General features: G+C 38.0%; 1 protein-coding gene across 1 annotated transcript in view; it reads right to left on the reverse strand.

The window, feature by feature from the left end:
- Positions 1-4,240: 4,240 nt before the first annotated feature.
- Positions 4,241-19,788, reverse strand: part of PTCHD4 (patched domain containing 4) — a 199,103-nt gene continuing 183,555 nt past the window's right edge. Inside the window, exon 3 of the mRNA XM_025383470.1 lies at positions 4,241-5,953. Within this exon, the coding sequence (XP_025239255.1) occupies positions 4,320-5,953 (1,634 nt within the window). The 3' untranslated portion in view covers positions 4,241-4,319. The remainder of the gene's footprint in view (positions 5,954-19,788) is intronic.

A 19,788-nucleotide genomic window follows, 5' to 3' on the forward strand; every position in this document is an offset into this window, starting at 1 on the left:
AAAGATCCCTGTGGTAGGATGCCAAGCAAATTGTTGACTTCTCCAATCTCTAAGAGACAGTATCTCAATGCCAGTCTCATGGCATTATGTTTTCTGCTTCAACATAAGATTAGCAAACACAAGACATAAAATTATGTTTATTGACTAACCAATACAGAATATGCTAGGCCCTTTACTTGGAAGCCAGATTTCGCTTCTGAGATTTTCCAAAGGTCATTCTAGAAGAGGTGGCTGTTACTGATACCCAGGGAAGGCAATTCTTAAATTGCTTACCTGGGGATGGAACTTTCTGTAGGCTTTAGGCCCTTAAGACCAAAAGCCATGAGGCATTTATGAATAGTTGATGTAAGAAATTTTAATAAAAGTTGTAATAACCCTGAAAATAGTGTCTTTAATAACCTATGCACTATTAATAACAATGCATGCATAGTGCCGTGCATTCATAACTATTTGATCATAAAAATATGTGACTGTAATTATGATATTTACAGTCAACTTATAAAAATACATGTAATTCTGAATGGCAATAGTTAATCCCTAGCTCTAACCACAAGCCTAGAAGGATTAGCTTATTATGGGAAAGTGCGATAATTACAAAATGGACAAAGCTTTTACTCTCTTGAATTCAATATTCAAGAATAACTATAATAGCATCATAAAACTTCATTTGTCATCATTATTCTTCTCACCTCACAAGGTAAAAACCTAAATTCTGTGGAAATAAATGGGAATCAAATAGGAAAGAGCCACTTACATGATACAACAATAGAGGAGTATAGTTCTTTCACAGAATACTCATGCACAACCTTCAAAGAGGTTCATAGTCACTGCAAGAATTCCTGGGAAGACATCTAAACATGACTTTCATTAAAAAGAATTAAGCCTGGTCTAACTCTAAGGTATGATTACCTTTAACCATAAGTGGTTAAGAATCTAACTTTTAGCTGATCTCTTTCTGTAATTTAGGTGAGTACCTCTTTGAAGTTTATTAACATCAAAGAGAGTGGAGTTCACATGGCATTTTCTAATTCAAATTTAAATTCTGATGGAAGGAAATAAATTCACATTCCAGTTTAAATATAGAAAAGTAGTAGTTTTTTCAAACTTTATAACATCTTACTTTAAGGGCATACATGTTTCAATTAAATAAAATATTACACAAAGTTGACATATTTCCCACAAATTTCTTCTCTTCTAGGAGTTAACTGGTCATCTGCTGACAATAGATAAGTTCCTAATTTGAATGGCATTAGTACCTCACAAATGAACAAAACAATGAGTGTAAACTTGAAAAACTAGGGAGAGGTGCACACAAGCTACCAAAAAAGGTTGGGGTTGGGGGTGACTTGCAAATCATGATCTCATATCTTAGGATGTATCTTAGTATTTAGGAAATGGAATTCTTGGAAACATCTGTTTCACAGTGAGGTTGGGAGGTCAGATGATGCTCTGTTAGATGCTTCTTAGGATTAAATTACTTCCTAGTACCGAGATAAGACATTTTAGGTGGTATATTAATTCTTCCAGAACAAATAATTCCATTTCAGTAAATTATTGCTACAGTTCTCTAAAGAGTACTATGGTGTCCTGGAAAAGATAACATTCCTTCCAAAATGCCCTCTAGTCACTCGAACAATGAGAAATTCATATTTATCTTAGACACTTTGATTCTTGAAGACATAAACTAAAAAAGAAGAACTGTTCTTCCCTATCCAAACAGATTATCTGGATGGAGACATAATATTAGATCTGCCCTCGGCGTTTGGCAGCATACGCCATTTCCTCCATGTGCATTTGACAACTGGCGTGCTTGCTTCTTTCTCTGTAAATCAGCCTGCCAATCTTCTTTGCATGCAGAATGTCTATAGGAACCAAGAAAAAACCAACCCCAATAGCCAATCTTTTAAAACATAGGTGAATGAGTGGAGCATGGCACATAATGGGAAGGAGTGATAGTTAATTAACTTTCTCAGTGATTATCTCCCGTATTTTGAAAGGGATGCCAAAAAATAAAAATCTTTACAAATGATGAGTAATCTGTAAGAGGAATTCTCCTCCTCCCTGCACCCCCTACCACAAAACCCCCACTCAAACAAAAAATGGAAACCTAAGCCAAAAACCTCCTCAGAAACTTCTACTTCGGATATGAGATAATGGTCTGGAGGCTACTTGTATGAAATACCAGTTCATTCTAGTACAGCAGTTCATGAGGCAAAAGGCTAGGAGTATTTGTAACATGACTTTACAAATAATGTAAAAGCAACAACCCTATGGTTATGGGTAATAATTTTCCATGCTTAAATCTATAGATATTGCAGTGAAATTGACACAATGGAGAAGACATACATCATTTCCTGTTGAAACCCAATTATCTCAAGGTAAAACAAAACAAACTCCATTTAATAAATGAAATACAACTTAAATGTTTTCCTTTTGGGGTCTATTCCTTTTCCCCTTTATATCCTGGAAAGCTATATGTCTAAGTACACTTGTTTTGTTACTTCATTAGTCTATCAACTTCATTTCCAGCGACTATAACAAGAATGGAATTGTTTGTATCTTTTTTCTGAACATAATTGAGTCAAGGAGTTTCGTTATTTTAGATATTATTATTAATTTGATTAAAACATAGAACCAAAGTTGATGGGAAACAGTAGCTTTCTTCTAGGTAAAAGAGCTTACTAGCAGATTTTATAATCATTGGACATTTATTCTGTCCTACCTGGAAATAAATTATGTTACTGCTTGGCATGGGAAAAGGCATTTTCTAGTAATCTTCTGTGACAGGAAGCACAGCATTAGTCCAAGTAAGCACCCAACAGGCTGAGTCCCTCTGCTTGGAAGTAGTTTTAAACTTTAACTTAATGAAAACCTTTACTTCAGTACTTTTGTGTGAGAAATAATTCAGCAGCGGTTACAATTAATATGTCACCCATGGAGAGCTGTGATCACCCTAGGAGGTGGGCCAACTGAGGAGCACTTTCCAGGTAACAAGAGCAACGCTATTGCAAGAAGCTACAAATGATACTGCAGTAGGTATAGTGACCACCACTGTACTGATCATGGCCTGGGTTATGTTCCAAATACTAATGCAAGGAATTCACTAGAGGTTATAGGATTAGAATAGTTTCCTTACACTAAGAACCAGTAAATGGCATGTGATGAGTGGGTATGGTCCATTTTATTCTATTTCGCTCTATGAGTTTCCTAGTTATGTCTCCTTTCTCCTGTGTTAATTAACTATATTCCACAGCAGTTATTTTCCCTATTTAAAATAACAGTGTAACTATGGAGTATCCCAACTCACATACACATACTTGTGCACCCTTAGACACATGTATGGATAATCTGTGTAAGTGCTCATTTGCAGTTGGGTGAGCTCAGTGAAAGCAGTCACATCAGCCTTCCAAACACAGTAAAAGCCAATGAAAATCCATATCAGCTATTTATTTCTAATATAAAACTGTAAACCTTGTCCATGTGGTTATTAATTCAAATGCCTTTTGTGTTTTTTTTTGCGAAGTCATCCAAAGCAAAAGTCTAGATGACTGCTGACATGATATGCATAATCTAATGAACTCACATCTCTGTTTATTTTCCTTATCTCACAGTTGAATGGCACTCTTACTGCTGAGACACTTGGGTTGATTTAGAATGGCTATTAATGAATCTATATATTTGGCTAAGGTTGATTTGACTTTCTAGGGAAAGGCCAGCCTATCTGCAAATGGACACCTCCCTCCACATAAACGTCAATGTACACTAAAGACAAGTCTAAGTATATGTATATATGGGATATATACATATATATGTACACATAAAATGGATTGGGAAGTCCTTTGGTTTAGACAGTATTAAATATGTACTTCCCAAGTGCATAGGTTTCCTTTGACCAACCTGTTCAAAAAAACAAGCATGAAAAGGGCCATGGCACATTTCCTGTGTCTTTCCCCCTATTTGAAGGACACCTTTCCTTGCTTCTCCATCACTCCTAAGCATTTTATTTTTAAAAGCAGCTGGTTCTTTTGGCCTTCTATCTTAACACTCCATTGATTCATCCATTCCTTGGAAGAGCTCTCAGATTACATCCAGAAACTTGTTTTTAGAGGAGAACAAGGTTGCAAATAACTTTTTCCTCTTTTTTTATTCCCTCTTCCCCCCTCAAGAAGCAGACACCTTGAAGTGTCATGAATAATGCACTCTTGATCTGACTTGCCTTGTTACCCCTGGCCAGCCCAAGCAGCTGAGGTCTGAGCTTTACTTGCCCTGCATCATTGTGCAATACTGGAAAAGAAAAATAATCCATTGGTCTATACCCCTCAGACTGTGGTGACGTGATCTGGGTTCTCTTGAATTTCTATGCATTCAATTTCCTCTCTCTCCTTTCGCTTGGCACGTTTCTTTTTCTTGTGGTGCTTTTTGGAAGGGGGGAAAAACGTTAGGAACACAGGTAAGATAACAAAACAGTGCAGAAGTGTGCAACCCCCAGTGAGCAGCAAGCATTTGAACAGTGTGAAGGTCAGGTTCGAAGGCACAAATAGAAGGGGGACTAACCCAATAAGAAAAGAAGTAATATTTTGCAAAATGGCTGTCCCATGCTCTTGTAGGGAGCTTTTTATACATTGTGTTCGGGTGTGCTCAGTTGCTAGTACAAATGTGTAAAGCAGTGGTGCACAGTGGTCAATGGCGAAATTCAAGGTGTAGATAAGGCACAAGATAGAAATGCAATCCATGTCGACGTTCCATAATGTCATTAAGCCCAGAACGCCCAGCTCAATTGAGGTGACGCTAAGAATTAGCCAGAAGTTTCCCAGAGGGTGGATCACTAGGAAAAAAGTCAGGATTAACACCAGGAGTACACCAAAGCCTGCAATCAGAACAGGCACTGTGACAGACAAGCTGTAATGGTCCATGAAGACAAAGGAGGGGTTGAACACGATGAATCGGATGCTCTTTGAGAGGGATAGGGGCCTCAGCTTTTCCAACACTTCTATGACTTCTTTCTGCTTGTCTCTGCTAGTCCTGGCCACCAGATACAAGCGAGAAGCAATGATATTGCTTTCATCCCCAGCCTTGGAGAAGATGATATCATTTCGAAAATGCTGGAATTCTGGCTTTTTTAAAAATGCGCTTTGCAGGACACTGATGAAGTCACTTTTGTTATTGGCACTGATGTTGCTGACTTTCAGGAACTGGTAGTACTGCTCCACCCAGGACACAGCAGTGAATCCACTACAGAGTCTTCTTAGGTCCTCCTGGACGCTGCTGTTCCAGTACTCTAGGGGCTCATAGACATAGAATCCTATCACAGGGCTATAGTTGCTGAAATATTTCTGCTGAACCATGGCATAGGAAACACTTGGCGAATCACTGGCTAGTAGATTGATGATGTTGGCTCCGTCACTGATCTGTAAGCACCCCATGAAGGAGAAGGAGGCATAAATGAGATAGAGGATGACAACAAATGGCTTCACATATATATTGGTAATCCATTCATTATAATGTTCACGGAGAAAGTGTTGAATGAAGTGGTGCTGGTAGGGGTTTGTCTCATGATGGGACGTCTGTTGATGCCCATCACTCATCACTGTCTGGAACCACACAGGTTTGCGATCCAGGTATTCTGCAGAAGGGATCTTACAGCAAAAGATGCTGTGGTAGCGGTTTTGCTCTAGTTGGCCAGCAAAGACCAGACAGGAGCCAAAGAAGGAGAAAATGTAGAAGTAGTTCAACAGAATGGAGACACACATGTTTTGACAGAAGACCTTCACAGCCTCTATGTTTGTGAATGGGCTGGCACCCATGCCAAAAGTGATGAAGTACAGGGAGCTGGTCATGGTATAGGTGACCATCACATCAGAATAGGCATCTGCTATCCTGTCTTTGAAGGGCAAGTTCTCTTTGGTTCTCCGCCATCCAGACAGAAGCTCAAACACTCCTTTAGTTCCATGACCTAATGTTTTAAAAAAAGAAAATAATAATTATTTTTATTTCCTCCTATGGCTCAAGTGAATTCCTTATAGTTTATGTATGCTAAACGGCACTTTATACTCTAATCTTCAAAGGGCTGTGATCCTCCTATCAGGGCCTCAGAAGTTGAGTTATGGACAGGATACATTCGGTCCCTGTTTCACTTTAGCAAAGCCCAAATTTATTGATATTCTGGGAAAAATGAAACATGTACTGTCTGTTCTATTAATATGACAAATTGTAAATATAATGTTACATTATTACAAGAGTTTTTCCCCTGAACACATATTGTCTTCCTAAATAGACAGTAAGTTGTCAAGGGCAGGGGCTGTTATTTGTGTGCCTTCAAATGACCCTTAACATCATGTCAAGTGTTTGGTTAGCTGATTCATTGACTGACAGTTCCTAACTTTGGTTTCAAGCTGATTTATATGCTGATTTAAAAGGATGTTAAACACTTAAAAATGGCTCTAAACTGATTTTATAATGTTGATAATCTCTTTGGTGGCCAAATGGCTTAGAAACCAATTTCCACAGACTTGATTAATTAGCTCCGGATGTGAGTAAAAAGAAAAGAAAAAAAAATCTGCCACATCACGTAAAAGACAGGGCAAGACCTTCGGGGTGAAAATCTTAGCAAGCACTTCCTTTGGGCTCCTCATAGAGCTCTGAGTCACGTGAGATGGATGCTGACTAAATACTTCTGACTGCTTAATTAAAGTAAATGAAGAATGCTTGTTTTAAACCAATGTTTGCATATCTTTTGATAAGAGTAAGTAGGCAAAAGTCCTAGTCAACAAATATTACTTGAACACCCACTGTATACCAGACTCTAGTAGCTACTGAGCTGTAATTTTGAGGAATTTCACAGCTCTTAAGATGCTACCACTTTCTTACTAGCAAAAGAAGAAAGCAGCTGGGTAAATAAAGGTATTATACCATATCTGCAATTTTCCCTTTTTTTCACTTCCCTGAATCGGACCTATCAAGGACCATCCACAATATGTCAATTGGTAGCTTTCTGAGTGAGTGGAAATCTTCATAGATCACTCTTGCCCTTGTGGGCATAGCAATACTACATAGGAACCTTTTCTGTGAATGGATACAAGCTGTGCTTGGGCTGTTCTCCAAGAAATCCATTAGACAAAGACATACCTGAAAGGCACAAAATGACTTAGTTTATGAAAACCTGGAACATGGATTTCTGTGTGGCACTTAGATATTGGAGTTAGGTGTTACAAATTTAATTTACTTAGTAGTGCTCTAATAAATATATGATAGCTGGGGTCTTACTGCAATCGCTCTGAATTTGCACTGCCGATAGCTTTTGCTAACTGACCTATGTAATTCTTCTCTTTCTTTTATTTGAGACTACAATGTACATCCTTAAAAATATTATTTCCCAGCCTAGCTTTCAACTAGAGGTGGTTCACATGACATAGTTCTGGACAATGCAATGTAACTGAAAGTCATCTAAGGATACTTGTTAGAAAACCAGAGGACACTTTGTTTGAAATAGTATAATGAAGCCACTAGTAAGAGTTCTTGTCTGCTTCCTTTTGGAATTCTCTTTTAAGAAAACCAAATCTCCATTTGGCTAAGCCATTGTAGGTAAGGCTGTTACTTGCAGCTGAATCCATTCCTAACCAACAACGTTTCGTAGGTCAGCTAACATTTACCAAAAACCTCTTTTAAGATGATCTAAGAATTCTTGCTTCATAGCTGTAGTATTTGCAGACTTAAGTGTATTTAATGCAAATGTTTGATTTTTAAAGACACATTGGCCAAACTTTTGGTAGTTTTTATTAATTATTAATAGTTACTAAAGGAAGCTAGGCATTGGAATTCTTTTTACCTCAAATGTAAAGCCTATTTATTCTTCAAAGCTCTCTCTTATGGGTCTCCAATCAGGAAAGATAAGTTTATCATAGCAAGTAGAAAGGTTCGTGTAAACTGCATTTAGGTAAAAGGCATTTATTTTTTCCATTTGGAGGTAATGAACTGTTCCTTCTTGCATTTTATCATGAGCTCAACATATGTGTATTAAATTTAGTCTAATGATTCTTAACAATGTTAATTGTTCATTCCTATCTTCGGCAAAACTCCTTGAAGAGACAGAATACAGTACTTGCTCTATTATTCCCTTCAATAAAACACAATGTTAGAATAAGGGTTAAGGTAATTAAAATAATTATTTAATGAGAGCACCTCTCCTCAGAAATGAGGACTCCTGCTATCTTTGTAGTCACAAGGTGGGGAAAGGCTACATAGAGCTACAGCTAAATTTGGCTTGCCTTTGATAGTGGTCATTTTTATGGAACATTAGGCACATTATGTAGGCCAGATTTTTGCTTTATGTAGTACAAAGGCCTGTAGGTGTAGGAAGATGATACTAAACCATATTAGATTAGGTAATCACTTTAAATGTGGTCGAGACTGAAAATACAATTTCCAAACTTTGTTTGGAGACGGTATGTTTCATTCTACTCATATGTTTTGATATTTTATAGAATTTTATAGGATTTTCCTACTGATATTCACTCATTTGACTGTCACAATAATCTGCCCATTTACTAGCAGTTCAAATTTATTGCCTGCCCCAGCCAAGGTAATTGTGTTTCACTGCCCTGTGTGCATGTTCCTGATTAGTCTTATCTTCTTAGCTTCGTTTATGATATTTTCTGTCCCTTAAAATACTTTCCTCAATTCTGGTCATATTAAAATTCTATTCATTGGTCTGTTAAGGGTCAGTTCAATTCTCCTCTTTGCTGTGAATCCATTTCTAATGATTCCAGTCAGATATATATATATATATATTCCTTAAATTTTTATGCACTAATTAGTCACTCCTTTTGGCCCTCAACCATGTGCTGTTTTGCTCTGGAATTAAATGGTTCTCTCAAGATATGTTCTATCTCTTGGTTGGATTGCAAATTCTTCATGGCTAGAGAATGCATTTTATCTTACTTTTATACTCTGCAGGACATCTGGTAATGCCCCAAAGATGACCATTAACTTCTTATTGAATTAAATAAACTCTAATTCTTGATTCTAGATGGGTCCAAAAATGATTATTTTTATTACTTATTCTAAAAGTTATTATACAGCTTTATACCTATATAAATATCAACCATATCCAGAAGAGCTATACACTATTTACTTTCATTCAATCCAATATATATTTATTTAGAGTTTGTTATAGAAGAACTTTTGCTAGCCGATATATAAGGTATAAAGGTAAACAAGAAACACAATCTTTTCAACAACTGTCTGTCCAGGAAGTCATTTTCACTTAATTCTGAGACCAATATTATAGATTCGAATGCAACTGCTTTTAAAATAGGGATATATGCCTAAAAAATTATATTGGCACTTGTAACAAAGCCATCAATACTTCCCTAAAAATAAAGAAGCAAGAGCATGAGTTAAGACAATATGTCAGTGATTTTTCTTTTTGTAGATATTACTTTTATTGTCACATAATGAGAAAATATACTGTTGTAAAAACAGCTTATTTATTTTAAGCTCTTGCTAATGCATATAGAATGTCTGTATTTATTAAAATGCTAGATATTGTTAGGATTTTAGATTTAAAAATAACCTTAATTAATAAGAAATAACTGTGTATAGTATCAGTGGAATTAGTTGTATGGAGAGATAAAAGTTTAATAGAAGTTTCATTTGTTTAATCCAGGTTTCCCAACCTGGCACTATTGACTCTTTGGACTGGATAATTCTTTGTTGTTGGGGACTGTCACAAACTTTGGAGGATGTTTAGCACCATTCCACTACCTACTAGATGACAGTTACACACCCCACAGTTGCAACAACCAAACATTTCTTCAGACATTGTCAAATGCTGTTTGTGAGGCAAATTTGGCCTCAGTTGAAAATCACTGGTTTAGTCAAAAGAAAAAAGAAATAGTATACTCACTCACACACATACATACTTAATTATCTGTTTCTGATTATAAAATCAGTACACATTTCCAAGGAAAATTTGGGAAAGATGAAAAATAGTGGTGAAACAAATTATTCCATAATCCCACGACACAGAAAACTGCTGTTAACAACTTCAAGTATTTATTCCAGTCATTTGTTTATTATCTTCCAGGCTTATGTATGTTTGTATGTGTGTGTATGTATATATTTATCTATATATTGTATCTCTCTAGCCATCTATTCAGATAGGTGACTACCTATATAACTAATTCAAAGAACTGGATTGCTACCAACCAAAAAGTGGGATTTAGGATTACTCTTGCCACTCTGTCCAGAGGCCAGTCAACCATGGAGAGTCTGTTTTCCAACCTCTGCAGTGTTTTCTGTCTTGGTTTCTTACTTTTCATTTTGGTTTCCATTCTGAGGCTGGAATCATTTTTTGAGCATCTGCTCTCTTGAAAGAAGTCTCAACTTTCTCTGTAGCTTTTTCGAATAGTATTTTACTCCCTGAAGTTCCACCCTTACTCAGAGAGTCTTAATCCAATTCAAGTCATCCACCTCAAACTGATACACCAGTGTCCACCCCAAAGACACTGGTGGCCCACCAATTCAGGCGATGCATGGATCAAATATAAATGTGACGTGCCCCTCTGAATGATGATTAGAACTACATTATATTATTTCCCAGTACCCAGTCCTAACTGTTCTTTGCGTCTGTATCATTTTCCCACCAAAATCTTTAATTCTCACCTGAGGCCACTGCTTGTTTTAAGAACAACTCCATTCAAGTTCTGGACTCGTTTTACATGCAGTTAGCTAATACACAAAGAGGAATTTTGTTCTTACTAAGTAGGGCTGTATGCCGTGTACTGTGAAAACGCAGCTGATTCTTTCTGAGGGATCAGGGAAAGCTTCAAAAGGTTTAGGCAGAGGATGATGTTAATGACAGTCTAGGCTGATGGGATAACATGAATAGACAGAAACCCCTGTGAACTACGAAGAGGTAGTTGTGTATTTAAGGTTTATAATTGCTATTTTTTTTCCCTCAGTAGAGATTAGCTTGCTGGTATAGAGAGCTGGTATACTATTGTCCAAAGTACATTTTTAACTTAATGTTCCAAAATCTGACTGCCACACTTGGGTCATGATTTCCCTAAATTACATTAGTACATATTTGCACACTGTATTAGAATAATATAATAAGTAACTCACTCGGGACATTATTAGATGACTAATATTTCCTTTGGCACAGTTTTTTGAAATAAAAGAGAGAGAATTCCTAAGGGTAAAAAAGAGTTTGACAGAGGAAAAACTGGGAGAAAAATTCAAGAAGGGAGATGAATAGAAATAATAGGGGTGTGTGTGTGTGTGTGTGTGTGTGTGTTTTGAGTGCTCCACAAGTCTGATGGGATGCTGATGGGGAGACCTCTTTCCAAGTGAAAGCCATTGGAAGCATTGTGTAACAATAAGGAAAACATATATGGCAGCTTGCTAACATATCCCCCTTTAACAATGATTTGGTAAGTTCTGCTATTTGCAATTGAGCCATATGAAAAGGATAAAGATCATGAAAGTTCTTCATGGTCATGGTAGTGCAGGTCTGCCAGAGTGAATATTTAAATGTTTTAAATTAAAAAAAATTATTGTTACCAAACAAAACTGATATCAGTCTTCATTGAGGTGGGGAGCACTCAGAACTGGTTATAATGCCGTTTGAACCTCTAGTGATCATTCTTCAACACATAAAGATGACTTCTAAAGTAAGATGGATCTTCTCTGAGAACCAGCTCCAGCCTACCTGTAAGAACATTTTTCCAAACTCCTACTCTTCTAATGTGAGCTTCCATATTGTAATTGCATCTAACGTTGCTGTAGGAAAACTCTCTGGTGACTCTTTAGTTAGGCCTAAAGAGAAGTTTTTCTTTTTTCTTTTTTTTTTTTTTTTTTTGAGACGGAGTCTGACTCTTTTATTCAGGCCATAGCGCAGTGGCGAGATTTCAGCTCCCTGCAACCTCTGCCTCCCGGGTTCAGGCAATTCTCCTGCCTCAGCCTCCTGAGTAACTGAGATTATGGCACCCGCCCTCACACCTGGCTGATTTTTGTATTTTCAGTAGAGATGGGTTTCACCACGTCAGCCAGTCTGGTCTCAAACTCCCAACCTCAAGTAATCCACCGCCTTGGCCTCCCAAAGTGCTGGGATTATAGGCGTGAGCCATGGTGCTGGCAAGTATTTTTTTCCAGAGCAATGTTGTTCTACAAATCCAATATAATTTTTACAGTTGCTATTTTAATCCTACACTCAACCTCTCCAAAACCTACAATTCCAAAGAAAATACTTTTAACAAGGATCAAATTCAATTGAAACTAGTTGTAACTGACTCAATTAATGCTCTCTACTGAGTTTTTCTTTGCTACACTGCTTTAATAAGCATGATCTGTGGTTTCTAGTTTATTTTAATCAGCAGAATTAGAATTCTCTACATTTGCCTTCCGAAGACATACTAGTGGATATCCCTTTTCACTTGAACATGTTAATCACGATGTGAAAACTTGACACCGATATCAGAGACGTAAGAAATAGAGGTTAAAAAAAAATACTCCTTTTTATGACCTGTTCCAAAGAAATCTTACTACTTTCCCTTAGCAGTTATTTCTGCATTTGGTTAGCTACATTTTCAATAATTGTGTTTGTGAAAATCACCCCTGATTATGACATCCCAGCACCAACTAAATGAATGAATAATGAATGAAAAAATAAAATCACAGTCAACTGAAAACCCAGTCCAGCAAAGCGGCTGAAAAAAAGTCTGGATAATGTATCAGTATTTTAAGTTACTGTTCACGTTTTTGGCATTATGTGGGATAATTTATCCATTGTTCCTTCTCTTTAGCTGGCTGATTCCTACTTAGCATGATCTCAAGCATAAGCTCACCACTCGAACATGTGTCATCTCTAACACTTTCCGCTTGCCCTGTTCACCCCCATTCCACCAGCTTAGACGTCTCTCCTCTGTATTCCAACCCAAATCACAATACTTACTATACACTAGACTGAGATTGCCCATTGGTGGGCCCATCTTTTATCCAGTCCAGAAACTCCTCACTGGCCAGGTTAGGCACTTGCCTTTTTCACTTTTGTATATTAATTATTGGCTTATGGTAAACCCTCAGTAAATGTTTTTAAAACTGAATTGGCCATGATCTACACGTAGGAATTTTAAAGATATTTGAAAACATTCTTCTTGCAATAGTTACTGTAATGATACTAGCTTAACAATAATAGGTATAATTCATATAAATACATTAATTTATATTATATTTTATGAAATTTACTCTCTATATTAATAGAATTATATATTTTATATAACTTGTTTATAAAATTTATTGAGTAATTAAATATACATTATAACTTTAATAATAATAAATGTTACTATTTATCGTTAGTTCTTACAATAGTTATTATTAACAGCCCTATATTCGGCAATGGGTTTTGTGAAATAGATATTATTTGCCTCATTTTACTGAGAAGGAAACTTGCTGAGTGTCACCCAATGATTCTGAATTTTTCTCCCATTTCCTCCTCTGTTTAGTTCACGTTGGTAGAGGTGGCAATAGATGTCAATTATGCCTAATTGGGAAATTAGCATATTATTCATTAATTTGACTGGTTCAGGACTATGGATGTCTAACAGAGAATGGAATATGAAATGAAATTACTTGATCTATGTTGTTCTTTGACAGGGTAGAAACGGGTTCATAAGAAATTTGCCTAAAAGATGATGAACTCTTTAGATATTTTCTCATCCCCATAATGTCTAGGTCTTGAGGTGATGATCAATGTGTATTTGTATACTGATTGCTTCTAATTTAGTATCATCTAAAGTAAATAGATGATTATCAAGCCCCAAAGGTTGCTCAATTCAGACAATGGCCAAAGCGTCTACCTCTTGGTTCTTTTATAGCCCACAAAGGGTAGAGAGTGTTCAACAGGAATTCTCTAAGTTGCTACTGTCAGGGATACGTATGATGGTTTTACCTGGAAACCTTTGATAATGTTTTTCAATGAGGGAGGGCCTCGCTTCATCTTGTCCTTAAGCAGGAAGTGACTTCTCTTGAAATATTCCCATCCCAGTACAGAATGGGTCAGAGTAAAGAACAGAGAGTAGGGCTGGGCACGGTGGCTCATGCCTGTAATCCCAGTACTTTGGGAGGCCAAGGCAGGCAGATCATAAGGTCAGGAGATCAAGACCATCCTGGCTAACACGGTGAAACCCTGTCTCTACTAAAAATACAAAAAATTAGCCAGGCGTGGTGGTGGGCGCCTGTAGTCCCAGCTACTTGGGAGGCTAAGGCAGGAGAATGGAGTGAACCAGGGAGGCAAAGCTTGCAGTGAGCCGAGACTGCATATATATATATATATATATATATATATATATATATATATATATGAGAAGAGAGAGAAAAAGAGAGAAGAGAAATGGCAATAGAGATGGGAGATGGGGATGTCCTAAAACTTGTTGACAATTGCAGTCAAGATTTTCATACTCAAAGTGGGCAAAACTTGGTAATTAACATTATTTGATATTGTAGCTGGTAGCACATTCCCCCAGAACAGACTGCTTGAGTTTAAATCCCATATCTCCTACTTCCTAGATCTGTGACCTCGGGCAGTTTTTGTAAGCCTCCATGTATCTGTTTCCTCATCTGTAAGAAAGGGTGACAGTGAGATGTACTTCATGGGATTGTTAGGCATTTTAGATAAGTTAGTACATGTGCTTGGAACACAGTAAGTGCTACATTGAATGGAAAACCACAGTGCTGGCAACTGCAGGACAATTGCCATGGAGAACGTTCCAAATTGTGGGACTTGGAATGCCAGCTTCTGAATGCAGCTTGGTTACTGATGTCTTTACTGCCCCAGCTGAGTTGGCTTTTTGGGGGGAGATTCCCGGAGCTCTCTTTTCAGCTTTCCTTGTTGCAGGGCCTTGGTGCTGCCAAAAGATGAAGCACCACTGCGGAGCCAGCACACACAGGATGGCTTGCTTTCCTGCTCTCTCCCCTTCCCTGCTAAACAGCCACTCTCAGGAAGTTTTTAATTTTCTTCTCTGTACCTTCCATGCTTTTCAAGTTTTAGAAAATGAATATACGGGGCCAGTCGCAGTGACTCACACCTGTAATCCCAGCATTTTGGGAGGCTGAGGCTGGTGGATCACTTGAGGTCAGGAGTTTGAGACCAGCCTGGCCAACATGGTGAGATCTTGTCTCTGCTGGAAAAAAAAAAAGAAAAAAAGTACAAACAATTAACTGGGTGTGGTTGTGCATGCCTGTAATCCCAGCTACTTGGGAGGCTGAAGTGGGAGGATTGCTTGAACCTGGGAGGTGGAGGTTGCAGTGAGCCGAGATCATGCCACTGCACTCCAGCCTGGGTGACAACAGAGTGAGACTCTATCTCAAAAAAAAAAAAAAAAAAAAGGTTGAGGAAGGAAACGCAGCCTCTGAGGGCTGGGTGCTGTCAAGCAGGCCATGGTGCTGCCAGGAGTTGTTCTGGCATTCCCAGCTGTGTTGAGTGTCATCTTCTCAACCACAGACAACCTCACAAAACAGCATCAGACAAGGCCATTCTATGACCGGGATGAACCGAGACAAAACAAGACCCCTCCATGATCAGAACCAAGCCTGAACAAAACACAAGCATTGTCCAAAACATAAAATGGACCAAATCTCTTCCTGTCAAAAGTGATAGTAGTAATTGCCACTTCTTTACCAATCACGGCTTACGCTTACTCTAGTATTCTCTCCATCTAGGTATAATCATTACTAAGATAACTATTATTAAGATAACCAGTCACAGAACTACCCTCTCTTCTTAACAGTAAACAACCATGCTCCCTTGAATTCTCTTCCAAATCATCTAACATTTGCAACAATCATATAAGTCCATTTTAATACCTTCTTCCTAAAATACTCCATGGTCCCTGATGGTGTGGGTTTTTCCTTATTGTAATTAGTCAATACACCTAAATATGTTCAATGATAGTAGTATTCTTGGTGGTCTGGCTGGAGGATGCTGGTATTTTATAACAAATATTTTTGGAAAATAAAATGCACTAAAACTTTTGTTATCATTGCTGATTTATAAGTACGTCTCATTTGAATATAGGAGTTATAACAGGAACATTGGGTGAGAATTAAGCCCAGAAAGATTTGAATATCCAAACCATGCCACCACTTAAAAGGGGTGGCTTCCTGGTAATATGTTAGTTGTGTTACCACTGAAAAGAGAAGGCCAGTTGGGCATATGAGAAGTGGGAAGATATTCTAAGAAGATGATAACATGAATATTAACATAGGAGAAGGGAGGAGGAGCCATGTGGAACTAAAAATTCATTGCTTTAGGCAGAGAAGAGCAATTAATGGAATAATCTGGAGTGGGGTTGAAAATCTTACAACTGTCAGGAGGAAGGAATTGGTAGTTTATAAACTAAATACAAGCATACACTTTAAAAAATTAAGACCTAGAATAAAAAAGAAAATAATAAACATAAGAACTTGCAGAAATAACAATTGTGACAATCTTAGCATTTCTTGAACTACACACATTTAAGGAATAAAAGTTAATTCTTTCATTTGAAGGACATTTCCTGAATGCTGCCCAGTAAGATACGGTAAAATGTCATCACTTTGAAGTTTAATAACTTCTTTTTGTCCCATTTGAAAACCATATCACATCCATATGCCCGAATTTAACAGTTCATTAATTGTAAGCTCTGGAAATATTTTATCCTATAAAGAGTAAAATGGATGCTGACTTAGGATTTTTACGATATCAAGAGCTGGAGAATGTTTTTAAAATGTCTGATTCAGTCATTAGGATGTATTTATGAAATGGAAGGAATCTGACTTTGCAAACTTAGATTATGCACAGTTTTGATTTCTACTAAATATGATTCGAGAGAAAAATCTTCAAAGTTGTAGCACAGATGTTTGATAAAAGCATAATGCTTCAGAGGACAAGTTTTTTACGAGCATCCCTGAATGTTTTGTGGCCTTTCTTACTAATGAAGATGAAATAAAAACATTCCACAGCTGAATTTTTTTCTGAACAGAATACCCTGAAGCCAATGGAAAACCAATTAAACCAAAAGTATGATTCTGATCATTAGAAGAATCATTAAATTAATCAACCAGAACTTCCTTTTTGATTTAACTCTGATTGGTTGATTAACTCTACCAAAGATCTTTTTTTTTTTTTTTTGAGATGGAGTCTTGCTCATGGCCCAGGCTGGAGTGCAGTGGCGCGATCTCGGCTCACTGCAAGCTCCGCCTCCCGGGTTCACACCATTCTCCTGTCTCAACCTCCCAAGTAGCTGGGACTACAGGCGCCCGCCACTACGCCCGGCTAGCTTTTTGGTTTTCTTTTTTTTTTTTTTTGTATTTTTAGCAGAGACGGGATTTCACCGTGTTAGGCAGGATGGTCTCGATCTCCTGACCTCATGATCCACCCGCCTCGGCCTCCCAAAGTGCTGGGATTACAGGCATGAGCCACCGTGCCCGGCCCTGGTTTTTTTTTTTTTTTTGGAAATGGAGTCTCCCTCTGTCACCAGGCTGGAGTGCAATGGTGCAATCTTGGCTCACTGCAACCTCCGCCTCCCGGGTTCAAGTGATTTTCCTGTCTCAGTCTCCCAAGTAGCTGGGACTAGAGGCGCGTGCTATCACGCCCAGCTAATTTTTGTGTTTTTAGTAGAGACAGTGTTTCACCATGTTGGGCAGGATGGTTTCTATCTCTTGACCTCATGATCCGCCCACCTCAGCCTCCCAAAGTACTGGGATTATAGGCGTGAGCCACCATGGCCAGGCTATTAGAGATCTTTCTAAAATGCATTAGACTTTTGTACCTCTTCTGTATCGAGTCCTGACAAAATGAAAAAGAAAAGGTTGTATGTGTAGCAATGAAAAAAATGCACTGTGGAGTCAGGCATTTTGTTCCCAGTTCTGGCTCCATATATTGAATAATATATTTTGGAGTCATCATTCTCTCATGCATTAATAATCAAGAGGCAATGTGGTATATGGGTCAAGGCATCAGGCTATGTGTGTTTAAATTTCTTCTCTATTATCTATTAGATGGGCAAATGAACTACTCCATGGCTCGATTTGCTAACCTGCAAAATGGAGAGAATAACAGTGTCTGCTTCAAAGACTTGCTGTGTTAAAGGAAACACACATACATGAGTCCCTTAGTCCAAATATCTGGTACACAATTACTGTGCTCCCTTCAATGTTAACTATTAGTGAGTAATATTATATAGTTGTAGCAGCATAGGGATTTAAATTGAATGTGTATCAGACCTAGAGCAGAGTTTTAAAGTTTTCTTCTCTGATTATTTTGAAATTTGCCTTTTTTGTCCTTAGAAGTTAATTGTGGAAAAATGCTCATTAACAAAGGGTTTAGTTAACTGGATTAAACCAATTGAGGCATTCCTTATATGTATGTTCTTATTCAGAATAAGCTAATAGAGTTGGTTTCATTTAGCAGGGAGAAGCTGAAAGAGAGCTTTCTTGTCTCTAATTTATTCTGCAAATAACAGCAAACCAGTCACACTCAGGAGGAGAACACAGTCGAGCTGCTGGGCAGCCAGCTGAGTTCTATCAGCCCATGGGGCAGGAAGACCTTGGCCAGAGGACTCTCTCAGAAGTGACAGGAGCAGGAGTCAATTGAACTTATTCCTGACGAGTACAGTCCAGGCTTCCTTTCAAATGGAAAAGGCCATCGTTTGCTGCAGTCAGTTCCCTTTCAGCAGTCCACAGCTTAGCCTTGGCCTTATTACAACATAAATTTATAAACAGAAGTTCTTTCAAAAAATATTTGGTGTTAATTCTTGAAGTCAGGGAATTGAGGATAGGGCGTGGGGAAGATAGCAGCATGGCAGAGAGGTCTGGAGCACCAGTTCTGGATTTTATGCCTGGTTCAGTCCCCATCTGCATTACTTCCCAACTAGATACCCTTCAACAAGAAACTGCTCCATGTAGTCTTCCTCATATGCAGGACAAAGAATGCAAACTCCTATCTGACTGTGTTGCTGAGAGTAGTAAATGAGATAATCTGTATAAAGTGCCCTTGGCACTTACTAAACATTCAATAAATGTTAGCTATCATTTTTATTTATGGATGAACATTAATTTGGGATCTTAGCTATATACTCGCAGTATATCAAAATACACTTCTAAGATTCTTTCTTGAAGTTATCAATAGAAATGAAGTCAATCATGATAACATGCCAGAATATTTATTGCTCTCTTGTGATAAATTTTATTCTTTCTTTCCATCTTGATAATGTCCATGGAGTTTGTCCTGCTCATTTGCATTAGGCAAAGATTCATCAAGAAACAATACTAAAGGCTGGGTGTGGTGGCTCATGCCTGTAATCACAGCACTTTGGGAGGCTGAGGCAGGTAGATAATCTGAGATCAGGAGTTCGAGACCAGCCTGGCCAACGTAGTGAAACCTCGTCTCCACTAAAAATACAAAAAAATTAGCTGGGCGTGGTGGTGCATGCCTGTAATCCCAGCTACTGGGGGAGGCTGAGGCAGGGGAATCACTTGAACCTGTGAGATGGAGGTTGCAGTGAGCTGAGATTGTGCCACTGTACTACAGCCTTGGCGACAGAGTGAGACTCTGTCTCAAAAAAGAAAAAAAAAAGAAACAAGAATAAGAAACAGTCAAATGAAGACCCACCCAGACAGCTATGATTATAAAATAGCTAACTGGACCTTAGGGAAAGATAAGCTTGGCCTTGTGACTACCAGAAAGTTTAGACAAATGATCTGAAGGCTTCTAAAACTATAAAAAACTCTAGGGTTTTTCCAGTAGTTACA

This window comes from Theropithecus gelada, chromosome 4 (genome assembly GCF_003255815.1).
Source record: "Theropithecus gelada isolate Dixy chromosome 4, Tgel_1.0, whole genome shotgun sequence".
NCBI classification, from domain to species: domain Eukaryota; kingdom Metazoa; phylum Chordata; class Mammalia; order Primates; family Cercopithecidae; genus Theropithecus; species Theropithecus gelada.